This window comes from Catharus ustulatus, chromosome 9 (assembly GCF_009819885.2).
Source record: "Catharus ustulatus isolate bCatUst1 chromosome 9, bCatUst1.pri.v2, whole genome shotgun sequence".
Lineage (NCBI taxonomy): Eukaryota > Metazoa > Chordata > Aves > Passeriformes > Turdidae > Catharus > Catharus ustulatus.
In genome coordinates, this window is record NC_046229.1 from 9388098 (window position 1) to 9409795 (window position 21698).

At 41.9% G+C, this 21698-nt stretch overlaps 1 protein-coding gene across 1 annotated transcript; it reads right to left on the reverse strand.

Moving 5' to 3' along the window:
• Nucleotides 1–7011: 7011 nt before the first annotated feature.
• Nucleotides 7012–21640, reverse strand: CMPK1 (cytidine/uridine monophosphate kinase 1; the record flags this gene model as incomplete). The annotated part of the gene is made up of 6 exons (XM_033067578.1): nt 7012–9303; nt 9780–9876; nt 9961–10037; nt 11529–11681; nt 12587–12733; nt 21260–21640. Coding segments are annotated over 6 exons (897 nt in total), but the record flags the coding sequence as incomplete, so codon positions are not given.
• Nucleotides 21641–21698: the final 58 nt, after the last annotated feature.

Genomic DNA, 21698 nt, shown 5'->3' on the forward strand with positions numbered 1-21698 from the left:
AAACCATCCTTCCTACTTCTTGTGACTATTGGGAAAAAAAAAAAACCAAAACATAGAAAGAGCAACAAAAAGAAAAAAGAGCAAAAAATAGACGAATTCTAATCAGATTTCATGCTCCGCGAGTGCCTGGCAGGCTTTCCAGCTATGAAGGCTTTGGGGCACTGAAGTCTCTTCCCTTAAGTAACTCCTCAGTAATTTTGGAGCTTTTACTGGTGGGGAAAAGGGACCAGGAGTATAGGAAATACCTGACCTTGATAGGAACCTCTGCCTAAGGGATACCAATGTTTTGGGCTCCAGTGACCACTCCGCCTCCAATAACACCCTATGAAAGGGAGCTCTTCAGCCAAACATCGCTAGCACTGGTCAAAACTACCCCAGCACCATCCCCTCAGACATCCCAAAGGATCCAGCAACTTCACCCTTGAGCAAACAAACGCAGCAACAACCAAACCGAGAGGTCTCACCTCTGCTCCTTCCCCGGATCCCAAAGCTGGGGCTGCAGGACCAGTGCTTGCTTCACTGTGTGTGTTAGCCTGTCAGCAATTCCGCACTGACTTCTAGGGAGCACTAGGAGCCCAGTTAGTAAATGCCTGTCCTCACCCATCTGGGCTGGGTTCGCTGCTGGAACCAATTAGAACAATTAGCAGCACATCAGCGTTTGTGCTAAGGACTCTCACATGTGGGTGTTTGCCAAAGACCTTTCCCATTTCCTCGCCAGGCAGCGTCTCCTCTGCTGTTTGTGGGGGCTCTCATCTCCCCAGTTTCACCCCTTTCCCCCAGAGCTCGTATTGTTAAGGGACTGTGCAGTTCAGCAAGGGAACAGCAGCGTAGAGAAGGCAGGAGTTAATTAATTGCTCGTGATGGAAGAATAACAACCCAGCTAATTAAGGGTCTTCATATGCCTCCTCCAACCTTCATTAGCTGCTGTGGTGACCCTGTGCCTGCTCAGACAGCAGGAACCTACTCACTCTCCCAAAGAGACCCCAAATCTCCCTTCTCCAGAGCAGTCTCTATCACAGTGTCAGTTAATGGATGCATCATTTCCCCCTAATTTTAAAAATTAAGGTTATGACTTTAAATTATTATCATTAATACTAATGTCACTTGTGCCTTATCATTTTCATTAACTGGTGTTTTCAACTTTTAAAACCACGTGTCATCTGAAATAAAATTGCCTACTCTTGTTCTGCAGTGCAGATGGACTTCGGCAGGCTGGACATGACTGCTGACAGGTATCACACCCTTCAAGGACAACTCGACATCCAAGCTAGTTTTGGTTCTCAGACTCTGCCCACAACTATGACAAATTGTTCTTGAGGCACTTCTCTACCAGCTTCAGCAGGTGCTCTATAAATTGCATTGATGAATTTCCCAGGGGAAAAAACCCCTCTCCTCTCAGTCCTTTGGAAAAACAGCAGAATTGACATCCTGACTTAAACACACCTGGACTAACTTCAGAGGCAAATGATTCTGGGCACCTTGAAGAGATGCAGTGAATTCTAAACCCCAGTAAGCCTGCCCTTCTAAAGGGACCTTGTCCTGTTAGCTGTGGTGAGTTAGGAGCCAGTTTGGTCAAATTGGAGCAGTTGCTCTTTGCAAAGGCTATTTCTCCTATTGCCAGACATGTACTAGGTACTTCTGCCAAATTTGAGAGTCCCTTTGTATGCTGATCTCCCCATCTGTAATACAGGCTGCTTAGAAAATGGGAACACATCTAAGCAGAGAGGAATAGACCTGCTGCAAAGGGGCTACAAATTCCTGAGTGCTGAGCCCCCAGCAGTGCTGCTCTGCTGTCTGTCTGGGAAGTGTCACAAGACCCAGATGTCACTGGAATAGCAGAGATGCTGAGCCTACCCAGGGGTGGCTGCTGGTACCAGTCCTGTTCAGGCCCCCCAGCCAGAAATACTGACCATGCCCCAGCACAAAGTGTTGTCAAAACAAAGTCTAACCCTGCTGGCACCTCCGCACTTCTCATTTCTGCCCTGTACCAGCCAAGATGCCAACACCATTCTGTCTCTTCCTGTTCCCCTGCCCCGAGGTCCTTTTGGGGAAAGCATGAGCTTGTTATTGCTGAAGGATACTCAGGTAGCATCTGCACAGCCATGCCTGAAGAGTAAACTGGTCCATGCTTTTCCATCAGAGTCATTTGGAAGGAATAACAGGATAGAAGGGCAATTAGAAGATTTTGACGAAAAACATCTATCAAAAGACAAATGATGGCTGTTTGACTGTGTTGCTACTGTCTTTTCTCTCTAAAATTTTCCTGTGGAAGGGAATCAGGTGCTTACCACTCGGCTCTCCCCAGCAGCTTCACTTTTAGTGTCGCCTCTGCCATCCCAGGGTAGACCTCACTTCTGAAGCACTCTGGGATGGAGAGACACCAGGAATACTTCTCTGCCATGGTACCAGGCATCAAAACTCCTTCACTAGTAGCAAACTCTCACTCAAGATTATCTCAGAAAATTACCTTTTGGTCCATGCTGTCACGAATGTAGTTGCACAGAACAGGCAAAAGAATTGTCTCCATCTAGTTGTCCTCATTAGATACAATTAAATAAAATTAGTAAAAACAAAAAAAAAGAGGAATTGCAATGACTGTTGTTAAGTTACCAACATACCAGATCCATCTCAGTACAACAAAAAACTAAACAAAAATCCATTTCCTTATAAGTGTTGTGTGGTGGGTTTTTTTTGTTGTTTGGTGGGGTTTTTTTGGGTTTTTTGTTTGGTTTGTTTTTTTTTTTTTAAGTAGCACTGTTAAAAGTAGTCAAGCATTTAAGCTGAAAACCAGGTCTTGCAGTATGCGGGCAGCACTGTGCCTCCCATGAACGCCACTTCCAAGCTGTGTCCTGCTCTCCGCGAGCCTCGCACCCCTCCTTGTGGTGCATGGAAGCAACTGTCTGTGAGCAAAACCCTCTCTGCTGCGCTTTGGCTCCCAAACAAGAGCACAGAGACATCCATCATCTCCGGCACCACCTTCTCCGTGTTGTGAACGTCTTCAAGCTACAGATATAAACAACTTCTGCTTCTTACTAGGAGTCAACTCTAAGCACACGTTTCAAACATCATTAAACTGGAGGGAGTAGAAATGTGTGACATACTGAAACAGTTACACTTCTCAATCTTAATGTTTGTTTAAAGGTTACTTTTGGATGAAAGCTGGTTAGAGAATAAATAACAGATGCTGAAAGCATCCATTATGTATTTTTGCAATTAGCAGAAAATCTTGGTACTTTTCTTAAAGAACACACATAATTTTGTGGGATGTTTATTGCTGGAAGCAATCTGCACTGGCTGGCAAGAGCAGCATCCAAAAGCCCAGGGAAGCTTCACAAGGAGTCACACATAGTAAGCCAAAAGCAATGCTTGCTTCAGGAATAGCACTTAAACCCCTGTGCTTGCTGTTGCAAGGAAGTGGTCAAATGCACTTTCTTTCCACAGAAAATTCTAAATTAGAAAGAACATGGTGAATTCATCCCTGTTTCTTTTCCACAGATATTTTGATTACCCAGCAAAAAAGTGGTTCCTGATTATACTTTCATTTGAAAAATACATCCAGGATGTTTCATGCTATTGTTGTCTTCTCCACCCAAAGGGCTTCTTTCATGTCCCAGCTACCACCTCCCCTCTTGGGGTGTGGAGATACTGCTATACCTTTGGAACCCTTGTGCATCCATCATGCATGGCCTGGAAGGGAAAATGGAAGTAAGGAAGCCACTAGAGCTCCCAGAAAGTATCTCACTCTCACAAAAACTTGTGTGCAGAATATGAGGTGGAGCAGCAGCTTTAGCTGTGCCAGTGCTCCCTCTCCCTGGTGATTTCCATCACATCCAAATGAAGCTGGAGGGGGTTCAGACAGAACAGGAGTATTTGAGTTAGAACAAACTACAGACCTCAGCATACTTGGTGACCATAGCTGGGAACTTCAGCTGGCTCTGGTTTATGAAGACAACAGTAGTGATGCCCTGAACAGAAACCTAGAGTTGCCCTTTGCTCAATCAGGAGAGAGGACCACCAGATATTACATCCTCCACACACACTGATAGATCTGATAGTCCTGAAGACTTCCACCATTGATTAAGCTTTAATCCTAACACTTGATCTAATTCTATCCCAAAATCTCTTTTTATACCTCTTGGCACTAAATAAAAGTTCATGCTGAGAACAGAAGTTGTCCAAGATACCATTTTTACTTACCCATCACACTTTGGTAGTCACACAGCAATCTGTGCCATTTCTTACCACACAGAAACAGCATTGTGTTTAAAAGCCCTCCAGAGTAAAGCAGATAATATCTTTTGGGATGGTGCCTTGTATTTTCTAAGAGTTGTCTCGCTGCAGCAGTTATTACAAGAAACTAAACCAAACCCTCATATTTGTAAATTGGATAGAAAAAGCACAACTCAAACTGGTATTTGGTTTAAGACTGAAGGGTTCACACAGTGCTTAAGAAGCACTTTAGACAAAAGCAAGCTTTCTGCCAAACATTTGAGGGAGAAGGGAAAATTTCTGCTTTGCTGTCTGAACGCAGTTATAAGCCAGGGTGACAAAACTGCCTGGCATTGCTGCCCACAGTGAAATACACTGCATGTCTCACACCTCACACACAAGGCTCATGTTGCCTTCATCCTGCCCAGTTTGGTTTCTGCAGTGTTATCCTGAAGAAAAAATCCTGTCTCCACAACCCCTGGCATTAAAGGTGGCAGACTCAACGAGGGGAGATGAGGAACTTCAGGCAGTGAGTGCTTTTGTATTCATTTCTATACAGCACAGTCATTAAATACCTGGAGCCCACAAGCATTGCTGCCCTGTAGAACAGGTATTTATCTAAAGCTGAAGTCTTACAAGTGAAGCAGAATTCACAGAGCTTCTCTAAGCATCTTCCCTCCCTTCTTCAACACCTCACTTGCCTCCATTGATGCACAACTGCTCACTGCTGGTTTAACATCTAGTGACTGAGGTTTTCTCATGCAACTGCTGCTAAACACTGTGCTGGAGCAAGGCAGACACAGCTGACCTGACTCACACAGGAGAAAAAAGCAGAGCTACTACACAGAGATTTCCTGTAGCTGGAAAAGTGGAAAAAAAGCAATGTGCTTTATGTCAGTTTTGTAACATCTTCAGTACCAAGTTCATGTTAGAAACAGGTTCAGATTGCTACAGATGAAGGTTTAAAGGTTTTCCTTATTTAGTAAGGCATATAGAGTTGGCAAAAGCATCCCCTTCCCTATCCCAAAGAGCATCTGCAGTTCAGAAAGGTAAGGAAAAGGCATTAAAAGGCAGAAAGCAAAGAGGATAGAGCAGATTAGAAGACTCAATAAAGACACTTATTGTTACCAACAGAAATACTCTGCAAATACACAGGCTGATACCCACTATCTTAAACTAAGCAATCCATGAAAAATAGCAGAGAGATGCAAGATTAAATTCTCCCATGCTCTCCTATTTCCACTGGAAGGCTTATAAAGGTCTGCAGATCACAGGAGTGTGCACACTGCTGCTAAATGAAACCATATTAATATTTTTATATTATCTAATGTTTTGCCTCCTTCGTTACCTGATCAGGCAAATCCTCTTCACATTGTCTTGCAGTTTTCATTATCAGCCATTAATCCTGGGATGTTTGGACTGTGGCAAGGGCACAGCCCGGGGTCTCCAAGTCCTGCTGCACCACAGCTTGAAGAAAATACCTGCTTGTGCCAAGGAGCCAACTGTTGCCCCCAGGAGCAGAAAGCCAGCAGAGCTGTCACAGATCAGCCTTCAGAGACATCTGTGCTGCAACAGGGACTGAACTGGTCCTGAACCTCACACCAGAGGAGGAAAGTAATCCCCTAAGCTGCAACTTTCCTAAATGCTGGCAGCCAGAACTGCCAACTGGTAACGACAGCTGGCAGCTCTGGGCTGAACTGAGCGTTTTTTCCATTTAACTCTCCCCTTCTCCCCAGCTCAGCCTGAGCAGCAGCACACAGATCTCCTCACAGAATTTTCCACAAGACCTGGAAACTCCCTCACGAGACAGCTCTTCTTCTTAAGGACAAATTGTTCCTAGGGGGCATATCTTACACTGAGGCAATCCTCAAGTGCATGCTTATGGTGGTCTCTGCTTGCTCCTATTCCCAAAGTGGGAGACTTAACTCAAAATCTCTGTTAAAAGGTGTAAATTCAATGGGCAGCTTTGCCCCTTTCAATCCATTCCTGAGGAGATGCTACAACTTCAGGATTAGGTTTCAGCAAAAGTTTAGTCTCTGCAGATTTACCAGCAGAAAGGTACCTACCCCTGCTTCTCCCCACTTCTTTCAGACCAGCTCTGCAAATCTTTCCAGTGTAAAGTTTCAAGCTGGAAGGGATGGACTCAATGATCTATCTTAGAGGTCTTTTCCAACCCAAATGATTCTATAATTTTCAGTTCAACAAGTTGCTTAATGGGAAGCTACACGTGACAAAACAACTTTTTTTTGTAACAGACCTTTCTATAAATGAGTTATTTTAAAATGAGCCTGGCAGCCTCTCAGTTTCTTTTACAGAGAATATTATGCTGTGCCAATCTCCTTTAAGAACAGCCTGGAGTACAGCACGTAGGCATTTGCTGCAGAGCCAGAAGAATGGCAGTCAGGAGATCAGCTGCTGATGGAGCAAGGAATCATGAGAAATCCAGACCAAAACTTTCTCCAACAGCAGGTGCACAACAGGTTGTGTTTCCCAGACCACTCCAAGTCGCTTTTCTTTCACACGTGCCAAATGAAATATCACTGCACAACTACATGAACACAGTCATTTGACAAACCTGTATAATCAAGAAAAGGTACCAATTCCACAGGCAATGGCCTGATCTTCTCCTGTGCCTAAAAGGATCTTCAGGACTTCAGTTTTGATGGTGAAAACTGAACTTTTATACACATACCTGTGCATGTGGCTATGTGAAGTATTTAACTCTAATAATTACTCACTTTATATAGATGGATGTATATGAAAAATATCCCTTGTGACAGATAACTGTAAAGCAAGCACCCATTAAGCCACAGAACAAAGTTTATTGGATCTCCTCAAATTCTTTATACAGTTTTGCTGCTAAATGGAAACAACACATTGGCATATTGCCTTTAATTTTTATTTCAATCATAAGTCCATCTTGAAAGAAGTGGTAACACATTTAATGGCATCTTCAATAAATAAAATGACAAAAAATCTAGTCCTTGCACAGACACATTACAGTCTACTCCAAATTCAATCTTGCCAAAATATTGTTTGGTATTTTTCTAAAACTTGCTTCAGAGGTTGTTTTTTATGTTTCAGCACTTAAATACACAGAAAAGTATATGATGAGAGAAAATTCTGAACAGAACTTGTAAAAACCAATAACTTAGAAGCAAGAGTTAATTAAATCTCTCTAATTGGATTAAAGAATCCAGTCTGTAGTACTTTTTGAAAAACCCTGATTCTAACCTTCATATTAAAACATGCAGTTTTGCTGGATCCTATCCATGTCAGCATACTTCTACAGTAAGAGCTAAATTCCAGGTTTTCTTTTTTGTTTTTTAAAAGTGAAATTCATAAAGTGAGAGCATTGGCCTCCCACACTCACAAAAGCAGTCATGGTCCATATATTCTGCAGTAGTAAACAGCTATTTGTGGCCAGTCCATTGCCTGAACTCCTACCAGACTGGAAAAGCTACTGCAGTTTACTGCAGGTTTTGCCCTGGTCTCTTCCCCAGTCCAGGAGCCTCAACAACCTCAGCAAGGTGAGAATTCCTGAAGATACAAATCTGACTGCAGGATGAGGACCAACACATCTGATTCTAACTAAAAGCTAAGTTTAATTTAAACCTTTTCCTAAATAGAGAAAGTAATGACTAAAGAAAAGCTGAGCGTCAAGATTTCCAAATTGCAATTCTGTGTACTTAGCATGTCACAAACCAATTAGAGCCTCAGTTAATGCAGGAACAACCACTCTAGCACTAAAATCAGTTCCAACTCTCATCTTCAGGCTGTCAGTGAAAGCTTAGGGCACAAAAGGAATGCATGGTTGGGCCCCCCCAGACCTATGCATACTATACAGAGGACAGAAAAGCTTAAACAAAAGACAAAATTGCACCACATCTGTGCAAACATTTCAACCATGTTGTTTCATCCAGTTCTCTGCTCACCCCAGCTCTTCCTGCTGACTGCACTTGGCTTATTCAAGAGAACATGGGGAAGCAGGACTCTATTTCAGGGAATGAAACTTTTTTTCTGCAATTATCTTCTCCTTAGCTGACCACATCATAACAAAAGTGCAATAACTTACAAACTTCTCAAACAAACACCTATTAAAATTACACATTTTTAGGGAAACATATTCACTAGTTTAACCATAAAAATATTTCCCCAGGTAACAAACCTTAAAGCATTTGGTAACACAGTATTTCAATAATAATAAGGAAAAAACCCTTCCACTTGTTACAAAAGACAGAACTGTCAGAAGATTTTGCTTACTGTACACTATTTAACAGCTTTGCCATCTTGTGAAGACCATGCTGTAGTTAAGAATATAACTATCATTTAAGATAAATGAGTATTGAAATACTAGACTGACTTTCTTAATCTTTTGCAAATGAAAACAAGGAAAAATCCAGGGCCATGTCATCCAAGAACTTGCAAGACAGTTTACATCCAGAGTCATAAGGAAGCACCACTTTCCATAAAGTACTTTGTATGTCTGTTCCTGAAAAGCAGATTTAATAGTTTTGTGAGAACTGCTAAAACAGATTCTCACACTAACTGCAGCTTGACTTAGAGAATTCAGGTCTGGGGATATAAGGGAATTTTGCGCAAAATTGTATTTTGAAAAAAAACCTGCAAAATTTGGTCCAAGCATCCAAAAAAACCCAAGGTATGTGGATCCTTCATTGCCTCATGTTGCTGTTCAGTTGATCCTTAAAAAGAAAGTAGGCATAAAGCAATAAGGAAGAACTGCCCATGACAGGCACAGAACTGTGACAGAATAAGAAGTTTTTTCTGAAAGATGTATTAACTGTGATTCTGCCATGTGAGTAACTGAACTTGCACTAATGGAGAACCCTGAAACTTGTATACAATTGCCACAATAAATGATTTCCTATTTAAAAAACAGATCCATTTCTAATCAACTGTTTTACCAATCATCATTAGATATGTGAAAAAAAAATAAAAAAATCTTTTAAAAGAATTACAAAGACTGGACTGCAGTAGCAGCTATTCAAGCAAGATTCAAGCACAAGTTTAAATGAAGTTTCCAGCTGGGAATTAGCCTTCTTTGTCGAAAATTTGTACAACTTTTTCAAAAACCTAAAAAAATAAAGAAGTATTTTATGAAGCATTCATCAAACCGTTACTCCAAGTTAAAACAACACAAACAGTATTTGACAGTACTTTTAGAAATATATAGGTTTTTTTAAAAACATTCACAGTAATTCTTTAACAGCAAAATTTGCATCAATTTTGGAAAGCAGACACAAGAGCAACACTGCTTCAGAAGAGCAAAAGCTCATGAAAATGAAAAAGGCAAGACCCTGTTAAACACAGAAACACTGGAAATGTGTTTAGTCCAGCTCACACTCAAGCAGAACAAATCAATTTCCTAAAGTTATTCACATCTTACTCAGTCCTTCAAGAGTCAAATCAAGAGTCCCACAACATCCCTGAGTAATAACATCAGTGCTTAATTAGCAGGCTAATCACACAGACACACACACACCCATCTCAGAAGAATGCCAAAAATATGCACCCTGTCATCCCCATGGTTTTTTGGCTTAGATACTTACTTCATCAACAGATTTAGAGGCATCCACTTTTCTGACTTTTCCCATTCTCTCATACAAATCTATGATAGGCCTAGTAGACTGCAGATATGTATGAATTCTAGTAGAAAGCACAGGGAGAAAAAAACATGTTACATAGTCAAATTTAAAGAGAATGGAAGTGAAAAGTTTTGAAGACCAGTACCTCTTCTCCAGGCTCTCCCGGTTATCATCGCTCCTGCCGCTGCTCTTGCCTCTTTCAAGACAGCGGCCGATACAAATCTACAAAAAAAACATCAAAAGGGTGACTACAGCCAGGAACACAAGCTGCCATCCTGAAAGCAGGAACAAACAAAAATCCTGTAAATCTAAATTGGCCTGGAACACAGAATGCAGTCCAGATCTGGATGTAACCAGAACTCACACGGGAAGTTAGTTCCTTCGAGGGAAGGATGATGGTTTAATGCAGTTTATGAAAATGGGATTGGGGTCAGAGGAAGTAAAAGCAGCATCAAGCTCTGTGATTTGACTGGATCCCTGACCTGAGATATTAAAAAAGAAAATTACCTGGTTTTCAAGGATGTGTTCAGGCTTTCTGAAAAGCAGCATGTCGAATGGGACTATTAATATATGTCTGCACTAAAGGAAAGTCACTGTATGTTCTCTCCAGAATTTTGTAAGGAAAACTGACAACACCAAGTTATTGTCAGTTAAAATGTTCTTGCCTAACACTGCTATAATGAAGACTTCAAAAATCTAAATAAAAAAATGAAGAATTAACCATAACTAGAAGTGTCACAACAAAGTAAGTTTTTAAACCTTTAGTTAAATAAGCAAAGCTGACACATGTACACTCCATGAATACATTTATCCTAGTCATGCAAGAAAACATTTTTATATATATTTTATTTTAAATATTTTTCCTACACTCTATAATCATGGTAAAGATCATTTAGGCATTGTGTATTTTTAGATTTAGTAAAAAAAATCAGAATCACAAAATTTAACACCCCACCAAGTGAAAAAAATTAATTTAGTCTTGTTTAAGGTTTTAATAGAAAAATAATAATCCCTCACATGCTCTTTAAGATTACAAAACTATTGAAAATAAGTAAAAAAAAAAAAATCTCAGGAAGTTGGTGAAAGGGGTAAAAGGAAAAAAGTCAGCTTAAGGTACTGGGATACTCATAACAGTTTTTCTGCTCAAGGGCACTGACAAATTAAAAAGACAGCACATCATGGCATTTTTTAAATGAATGTAATGCATCACTGTCAAAATGCCCTTGTAATTTAATGACTTGCTGAATAAAATGTTGATTACTGACTATCCTATAGCACAGCTCATAACTATGAAAATAACAGATTGCTGCTGCACTTCAGAATTAAAGCAGACATTGTACCAAGTTCGTTTTGGACTAAACAACAAATTACTGAGTAAACAGAGTAATATTTTCTGAAAAGTAATCAAATAATTTTGTAAAATGTGTTGAAAGTTTTGATAAATTTTCTTTAAGAATGCAATTGCCTTGAGTACTTCCTCAATATAATCTATTCACATATGATTACACCAAGTGTCATTAGCTGTCTATTTCAATAAACAGGCAGCTTTTCATCTGCTAAAACAAGTTGCCAAAAAATCCTTCAAACATCCAGGCCAAGTTTTCCTTCTACTCTTACATTAGTCCATTCTCCCTGTCAGAGTTTAATTGTTCTTCTTGAATGATCCCCACAATATTACAAGAAAGGAAGTTACAAAATTACACACTTCATTACCTCATTGTCACAATCAAAAAAGAGAACAAAGGAAACATCTGCTTTTCCATCCATAGTCTTATTCCAGCCTTGAAGATTATCTTCATTCCTGGGAAATCCATCAATCAAAAACTTGTTCTTCTGGGAATTGGCAGCCATTGTTTGATCCATAGCCTGATAAAAGATAATTCAATTCACAATCTCCTGCACATACACTGATTTATCTACTTATTAATTTACCCCCAAGATGTTGACATGGTAAGTTGAGAAGCATTTATTTTAGGATTATTGCAGATTTACAAAATGTGCTTTTGTTTCACTTTCAATGCATGCTGGTTAATTCACTGCTGTACCAACACAGCTATTGTTCAAATTGAATTAATTATTTCACAAAGCTCAAAAATCTCGTAACAAACAAATCTTGTAATAAATCCCAGCTTTAAAGCTTATTTTCTACAAGATACTGGGAAGTGTCTTTACACAATAAGACATCAGAAGATCCCTGATCTAGAGTTAATTTGAAGGGAAAAGCTCCAGATAAATTTAGTGCCATGAATAGCAGCCTTTTTTTGACTTGAAAGAGATACTCCCATTGTTTTCATGGATAAAAGACATACTCCTGTTGTTTTCATGGACATCCAATAGAGGCTGAAGCTTTTCCTTTCACAAGAACATCTGTAGGTGCTCTTCTCCTTAACCTGACTATCTATTTTGATAAAAATAACAAATCTCAGTGCCTTTAACACCTCCAAATCAAATATGACTGAATGGACCAAGAGGTCCAAAAGCTAGCAGAGAAATAAGAAATACATTTACACTGATTTTCCTAGAACTACTAAAAAATAAAGGAAAATAAAAAAAAAAAAACATTTTCACAGATCCCCAGGTGTGAGAGACCACCAGCTCCCCAGCAGTCAGAAAGAAACACAAGTGACTGCTGAGAGAAGCAGCTCCCATGGGCAGTGCCTGCCCATTCATACCGCTCACCCTGGAGGAAAGGCAGCTCTGTCAGAACACAACCAGTGCTTTGTTGCTCAGCCAGCAGGAGTGACCCTGCAAGGAAATAGCCCTTTCCTTACCCTCTTCAGCAAGCTGATTGTTATTTCAACTGGCACGATCTCCCCCTCCTTAATGTAGTTCTCAATGAGTTCTCCATACTGGGAGCCCGGCCTTTTGCGCTCATCCCGGAGAAGGTCACCGGCAGAAAGGTGTGTGTAGCCGTACTTCTGCAACAGGCAAGACAAACAGGCTCCCTTCAGACACAGCATTTGTGCAAACCTAACATCAGTCAACACTGGCAGCCCTATTTATCCATGCATTGCAACAGAAAAACCCAGGGAACAGCATCTGGCTAGTGATGGATCTGTTCCATCTTCAGGGTGCAATCTGACAATACAGCACACTCTGCACACAACACACAAAGTAAGAATCAGAGTCATTAAGGATGGAAAAGACCTCCAGGATCATCAAGTCCAGCCTTTGACCAAACACCATTATAACAACTAAACCAAAGCTTTAAGTGCCACATGCTTCCATTTCTTGAATGCTTCCATGAATGGTGACTCCACCACCTCTCTGAGCAGCCTGTTTTGGTGTCTGATACCCATTTCAGTGAGGAAATTCTTCCAGATGTCCAACCTGAACCTCCCCTGGTGCACCTTGAGGCCATTTCCTCTTGTCCTGTTGCTGGTTGCCTGGAAGAGGCTGACTCTTGTCTTAGTACAAACTCCTTTCAGGGAGCTGTGAATGCCAAGGTTTTCCCTAAGCCTCTCTTTCCTCAAGCTAAACACCCCCAGCTCCCTCAGCTGCTGCTCACAGCACTCCCTCCCTCCAGACCCTTCACCAGCTCCATTACCCTTCTCTGGACCCTCCAGCACCTCAATGTCTTTTTGAGCTGAGGGGCCCAGAGCTGGACATCCTTGGGTAAAATGCTCAACAGGGCTTTGGTCAGGTATCTGTGTACAGTTTTCAAAAGAAATTTTGTTATGTTTGGAAACGAGACAAGACAAAAAATTTGATTAATTACCTACTTAAAGAAAACACATAGTGTGATTGAAGGTCTTTTGGAGCTGGAGGGATGTTCTAAATACAGGGTAAGAGAGAAATCCCTCTCTTCATGTTGTGGTTCTGGCACCAACTTGGTGAAATCACCTATAACAGCAGCTGCACAAAGAGTCCTGCTGCCCCTGCTACCTCCTTCCCTGGGATGACCCTTGGGGAAAGCCAGTGACTTCTCCTAAGGATGACGTGGCAGGTGAAGGTAAATAGCCACACTGGTGCCACCCTCTGTCACAACACTTAGAGTAAACAGAGAGAGCAGAGAGATCAGGTTCAGAGCTAGCAATCTGATAGCAGTGTGCAGGAAAACAGCACACACTGTTGCTCTTTCACCTCAAACCACAGCTAAAATAGCCACTTATGAAAAATACTGATTGAATTGTTTAGTACACGTGAATTTCTCAGGTATTTATCATTGTAAATAGATGTCTAGTGCAAGCACACACATACATTCCAACCAAAGAGAAATGCATTGTTATAAAGGAAATTTCACAGCTCAAAATAATAACTTTCTCAGCTCATTTAACACTGCAAGAAAACTAACAAAGTGTACTATGCTCCTCAACCAAATACAAGTCCATCAAAACAGGCAATAAAGACATCTCCTTGGTCATTACCTAAGGCTAGCTATATACCCAAAACACAGCACACACATACATTCTCATCTCAAAGTTTTTACACAACACAAATGCAGCAGCAAAAAACTTCAGGGTTATCAGTTTGGCTGCAGCAACATCCAAAGCAAATTGCAAACAAGGTGTCTGAGAGGCATAATAATGTGACTACACACTTGGTGAGGCTGTGAACTCAGGATTTAAAAACTTGGCTACTGAACTAAGTACAACAGAAATATTACACAACCCACTAAGTGACTTTAAAACATTTCAGTTGCTTTCCAATTTCACCCACAAAAGCATGGAAAGTTAGTTCTGCCATAGTCATAATTTAAGAAGGGATATAATTACCTAAATCTCCAAAACTGTACACAGTTGGCAAAAAACAAGCAAGATTTTTCTGTAAGTGTGAAGGGAAAGCTTCACAGACATCCTCTATAAGCTCACTGTACTCTTGCTTTAATGTACATTGCATTTGGATATGCCTAATTAATTGCAAATCTAAATATTTATAACCTACAGAAGCCATAAACCAGAATAAATTGTTCCTTATAAGCAAGAAACATTATTCTGCTGAATGCTAAATTAACATGTAGTTCTTCCTGCTAAAGTTATAGAATGATGATTTTTTTAACATCAGGTTTCTACAAGGGAGAAAACAGGAGGAAAATATAATCCCTTAGGTTTTAGAGGATTACCAAACCATTTAATTTTCCTTGGCACTTCCCTTTTCATGCATGAAAATGAAATTGAGTCAGACAATTTTTGGAATTCTCTGTCTTTTGCAACAGCAAACTAAAGTAGTTTTTAACAGCTGAACTGGAAAGTAAAAGACAGAAGTGTTTTAAAGTGCTGTTGTACAAATAGACTTGTTTGAGATAATAATAAATTATATTCAAGACTAGCCCTCAGAATGGCTTAACCAGGCAATAAGAAAAACAAACCTCTCCTTCAGGGGCAAAACATCTATTTGTCAACTGTACTGAGCCAAGAGCCAAAGAAAACACGAGGGTTTAAACAATGCAAACAAGGGGGGAGAACAGCTTGGCTCCACACACAGAAGGCTTCAGAGATGTGCTGCTTGTGCTACCCTTGCCAGTTTTAATCAAGGCGTTCAGGGCACAAAGTTTTCTTTCATTTTAGGTCATAGAAACCCTCAGCAAGCATCCTGAACTGGAGCAAGAGGAGAAGAGACAAAACATGGATCAAAACACTCTCAGGTCTTGACAAGGTGTGCCTTGTGGCAGCAGGGCTTTCCAGCAGTGCCAAGCACACCTTGATGCAATCCCAGAATGAGACTCGTTGCCACTCCCACCTAATCCTTCTCTGCAATCAAAAAGGGAGCAGGACTGTGGTTGCTAAACAATGAAAAAGCAGTTTTCCCCAGCTCTTACTGGGCACATGATGTCAGACTGAAAGGAGGACTTGAAAAAAAATTAGGTAAAAAAAAATTCCAAATACTTGGATGCCAAGCACCTAAAATCTGGAGAGATTTTAGTATTACAGTGAAGATAAAAGAAAAAATAGAATTAAGTATTCTAAAATGTGTTTCAAAGATAATGTTTTATGCTATGTGGTCAGACTGGTGTGATCTAGAAGAAGAAAAGAAGATTAAATTGGTAATTTACTATTACACAAGTTATCATTACACAATTAGTGCAAGCCCTTGGTGCTGCAATGATTTGCTCCCACTCGGGATATTTGCTGAGGGTTTCTCTCACATAAAAGAAAAGAAAATATTGTGCCTCAAATACCTTGATTAAAACTGGCAAGAGTAGTGTGAGCACCACATCTACCTAATACACAAGTTCTCATTACTTTTAAAACCATTTTTTTGAAGTATGGGCCTCCAAATACGACTTAAAAAATCAACTGTGAATGAAAAAGTGCAGCACCATTCGAGACATCCTCTTTTGCTTTAAAAAGATAAAAAACATTGTTTTTTTTAAATGCCAGTGAAATGGAAAGGTGAGCTCAAGCTTCCATCAATCCCATCACAGGAGCAGGGATAGAGCAGATCAGAATACCTCCTGCTGTTTGCCTCTGCCTGGTCAGTCAGCCCCATCCCAGCAGGACAAACTGGGACACACAAGCTGTGTGCTCCACATCTCCAAATTCCAACCTGAGACTGCAGCCTCCCCGGGATGCCCTTCCCTCCCCTGTCCTCCAGCCCTTCCAGCTCCCTTCTGTCAGCTGGGATTTGCAGCTTTCACTCTGCAGACAGAACACGCTTTGTTTTCAGCAAACACAATAAACAGATGCAAAGAACTGGAAATCCATGAGTCACATCTGTGTCACGCTGGAACCAGACTCTGCCCCAGCAATCTCGGGCAGGCAGGGAGGATCAGAGGGGTGCAGCACTGGGACTCCTTCCACAGCCCTTTCCCAGGGGCACAGGTTTTATTTCTGATTCAGTCCTGGTGGTCCTGCAACACATCTCCCCACTAAACACACAGCTTGAGACTTCCTTAAGAGAGCAGAAGCTAAGAAGCAAGAGAAACACAAATTACTGCTTTGACCTTGACTCCTATCTTGGCTTATCATTGTTAGTTTGAAAATGAAAGTCACAGGGCTAAGGTTTAAACAAATAAAATCCAAACTTTTATTGCCCGAGTTCTGACCTGTCATATCTTGGGCAACCTTAATAATCAAGCAAAATTTGCTATATACACCATTCAAGAGCTAGTTAAAATAAAAACAGAACTGTGCAAAGCCTGCAGCCTTTGGGGTTTTTTTAACCTAGAAAGCTTTTGTCTGCCCTACTAGCACATGGAATTAAATCTTTGAGGTACAGACTATAATGCAGCAATAGACCTTCTGTCTGTTTATTGCAATTAAAAAATTGAAGAAATTTTCTTAGTTTGAAATATGCTGTTGATTCTGGGAAATAAAACCAAACAAAACTCCACATTACCAAACCAAAACACACAATGGAGATCCCACTGACAGCGCCTCCAAGGGGGAGGGGGGCAAACAGAGTACCCTGGGTGCTTCAGGAACACTGGCTCAATACAAGGCACTCAGTATGTTTAGCAAAGTCCAAAATTTAATGCCTAGTGTTCTGCAAAATGGAAATGTTCGGGGATAAATCTTCAGGGGGTAGATTTAAACATTCACCATGTTGTTTAATAAAAGCTCCAAAGTTCAGAAATATAAATTTATATTCTATATCAACTATGAGAACTTCAGGCTAAGTAGAATACTAATACATGACACTCATTAAAGAGATTTCAGAAGCTGAGTTTAAAGCAAACAATTTAAACTCAATTTTTATTTCAAGGAAGTTAACGCTGCATCTCAGCAGACTTCTAGAAGACAATTCACACATGACAGCAAAACCTAAATCCTCTGCTTCTTTCAGAGGAGCATTTCTGATACAATGAATTCTTCTTTGCATTGTTTCCTTCACCCTAAGAAATCTCCTTATCATATATCCCAAAGCAACTTAACAGCTTTTTCCATTTGGATATTAACTTATGCTCAAGAAAGCTCAGCATCCCACTTTGCAGAATTAATTTTAGATATAACCACAAACATATATGTGGTGGAGGTGAATTATATTTTAGGTACACAGTGAACAATGTCTTGCATATCCCAAATCTCTGCAGATCATTTTTCAAAATAAATGGACAAAAAAGTACAACTCAAATCTTGCTTGGAATAAAGACAACTGATTTAGTTATTATTCTTCCCACCAACCAAAGAGCTTTGCATCTCAGACAGAGGTTATAGGGATTTAAAATTTAAGCACAAGAAAGCATATTTTGTGCAGATTTGCTGAATGCTTTTTTTTCTTTGACTTTACCGTAATGATTTTATACCCAAAGTTCAGAAGTCAGCAATAAAGCACATTTCATTATCTCACAGTCACTGTGGAAAGCATGAAGGTTATTGCAAGAACCTGCATTCACATGACATCATTCAACTATAGCTCAACTATTCTGCCTCACATGACAGCTACGCAACAGCCCCCGATGATGGCCAGCTCCACCTAACAAAGCTGAGGAAGGTTTCAGGAGTTAATCTGCAGAGCTGGAAGGGAGAGGATAAGAACTTAAGAGGGAATTCTGCTTCATCCCTCTCTAAATAGGAGGAACTGCTCCAGAACAGCAGCAGTTCTGCTGCATTTGCATTTCCCTGACAATTCTGTGTCTGTGGAACATACAGGAGTCGAGTCTTCCCCTCCGTATCAGAGAAAAGCAGCCTGGTTCAGCTGTCTCATCCAGCCTTATCTGTGGAGATAAAGAATCCTAATCACTTACCCATTGCTCCCTTTCTTACATTGTGTCAATATCCATTTCCACTTGTTATTAGGTCTTCTTCCCTCAAATAAATTTCTCCATTTGTGTCCAAATTTGGCATGAATACATGCCTTCTCCACATTCAGGGACTCCAGCACACACATACTGAGCAGTTATGATTTAGGCTAGTACTTAACAAATATATATTTCACCCACAACATGGGATATCCACCTCCCTTTTTTGGAAACATAAAGCAAAGTCAGCAAAAAAATTACAACACTTCTTTGAGAAATCACTCCCAGGTAGTAAGCATATAATATCCCTTTTACTCTATAAAACACAGACATCCTTGGTTTTTAATAAAACTGGTTTGATGTTAAATTCATACAAAAGCTCACCTCAGCCAAATGAGACTTCTTCCACATGTGATGTGCTCTGTCCCAAATCTCCAGTATGAATAGCAACCAAGACATATTTATAGCTCATACTGACTTTTTGTTCAGCACAACCTTCAGCTCTACAGCAAGATACTGGGTCAGATTCATTCCAAATGTAAACTAATATTATTTCATCCATTTGCAACAAGGATGAATGAAGTTTATTATTACTCAGCTACAGCCCCCTTTTCTCTGTGGCAAACTGCCAACAGGGTTTAAAATACAAATAAAAACACACTTTCAACCTGAAGGCAGCATTGACTGCACACAGGCTGCTCACTCGCCTGCAGCAGGGCTCTCTGGGGGCTGCCAGGGGCCACACTGAGGATTTGTGCTCAGAAAAGCTGCTGCTCTCCAGTACCTCTGCTGTATTTCACCCACACTTCCCTGCTCATGTGCCTTTTTCTAAAGTTTTCCAGCACATTTGTATCATCCAAGTGTTCTTTAAACTGCCTCAGACCCTCTCTGCCTCCCAGTTTAGCCAGTGACTCTCGTGGAGGTGTCTGAGCCAGCAGGAAGGTTGTTCTTTGCATTCAACAGGTCTGAGTGCCTTCTACTGTCAGCTCACTGACTTCAATAAACTTCTTTCCATGTAGTGAACAGGATTAGCAGAATTAAAGCAAATTTGCATTTATTCGAATTTGGATTTCCCTTTCCAGGCTTAGAGAAGAAAATAAATACTGCACAAGCAAGGTTTTTCTTTTTCCCTTTCTAGCTGGAAATACGATTTGAGCAGCAATGGCTCATTTGAACTCCTTCTAATAAAGTAGTCTTTATCCAATTAGATCAGCCTATCCAGTCATGGGCATTTATCCTCCTAAACACAGGCCAGCAGCCACACAAGGTACTTCAGTCCTGAGGCTACACTAATGGTTTGCTGAAAGCCATTAATGACAGCCTACAAGGTTCCCCTATAGTTTGAGCTCATTTGTTTGCTACATGCCAGGGGCTGAATTTGACCTTACCAAAAAGGCTTTATGAGCACTGTGAACCTTCCATCCCACAATTTAATTTAATGAATATGCTGCTTTGAATGCAAGTCTGTAATTTGAGGTTTAAATCCTTCAGAACTAAAGTTATAACGGCATTTTTCAGTCTGGACCAAATTCACTCAACTTAGTTATACAAAAGTGAGGTCTGGGATGTAACAGCAGCGTGGATAAACTGTAACAGCACTCCTAGGGCACCACCAGAACAGAGGACACACACAGTGTGTCTGTTCCAGGAGTTTTGGGGTTCTTTCCCACCAATAGTTTCAGGAACATGGGCATCACCACAGCTCTTAGCCATTTCTTTCAGTGAAGTTATGGATAAGCTTTGATCCTATAGGGTTTTTAATAAGAAAAGTACATACAACTGCTCAGTTAAAAAAAAAAAAGGAAAAAAAAAGATAAAAGAGCAGTTTCAAATCCAGCATACACACATGTTTGGAAGCATTCAGCCCTAAATACTTCTGTAATCATCCACCTGGGTACACTGTAATTACCCCTGTGGTTTTTGGTGTTTAAAAGGACAGTACTACACCATGGGTCATCCACAGTTCTTTCTCAGATATTTGTTGTCTCAAAAGGCTGGAAAAAAATGCATTTGGAAAATGGAAAATTTGATAATACAACTGAAAGTTTAGTCAAATTCTACTGCCAAAGAAGAACAAGATGAACAATCTTTGAGCTCTATCATACTGTGCCACAAAAAAAAAAAATCGTTCTATTTTTAACATATTATTTCCACAGCTTACTGACATGGCACTGGCTAAAAAAGCCAACACCCTGCCATGTCTGCTGTACCAGCTGTCACATTTATGGGACAGGCCTCCGGAGACACGGACCTTGATCCATTTGAAGTGTATTCCCAATGGCTGTGAGACACCTCACCTCCTCTCCCAGCTGCCCGAGCATCCGGGTGGCAGCCCCGGCGGCACCGACGTGGCCGTGCGGGCGTGTACGGAGCCAGGGCTCGGGGCCGGCCTGACAGGGCAGCACCGCCCGGGCCGCTCTGCAGGGCCGCGGGACACCCTCCACACCAAAGCGGATGTAAAAACCCCCGTGGTGTCCCTGCCGGTGCGGGTTAACCCACCAGACTGTGATCCCGCGGAGCTGGGGGGAAAGGCAGGAGAAAGGAAAGGACCTGACAGGGGCTGGAAGGGGAACGGAGGGGCTGGAGCGGGGGCTGCCCCACCACTTCACCCAGCGAAGGGGAGATGTGGTCAGTTATTTTTATTTATCGCCTCGAAGGAGGCTCGATAACAGAACAGACCGAAAGGCAGAGGGGGGTCCCGCCACCGAGCAGAGCGGGACACGACCCCCAAGCGAGCACCCCAAAGAGGGAAACGGAGCCCACAGGGGGACCCTACAACTCCCAGGGTCGCCAGGCCGCGCAGGGCAGCACCCCTGCACCTCACCTCCACGATGCGAGCGCACTGTGTCCCCTTGCCCGCCCCGGGCCCGCCGAGGACGAAGACGACGACGGGCTTCATGAGGAGAAGGAGGCGGCGGCGTTGCAGCAGCAGGACAGCGGCGGAGGGGCGGCGGCCGTGGGGCGGCCGAAGGGCGGGCGGGGAGCGGCGGGGCCGAGGCCAGGCTGTGACCGGGGCTGTGACTGTGGCACCGCCGCCGCCGCGCTGTCCCCGCGGAGGGAAAGTGCTTCCGGGTCCCGGGCGGGGCGGGGCGGGCACATGGGCGCGGGGCTGGCGGCGGCGGCTCTGCCGAGACTCACGGTCCCGGGCCCCGGCTGGGGAAGGCCGAGGCCGGCGTGGAGCTCCAGCGGGGCCGGGCGTGTCGGTTCATTGTTCGCCCCGCCACAGCCCTTCCCGGCATAGCTGGGCCTGGGCCTGGGCCTGG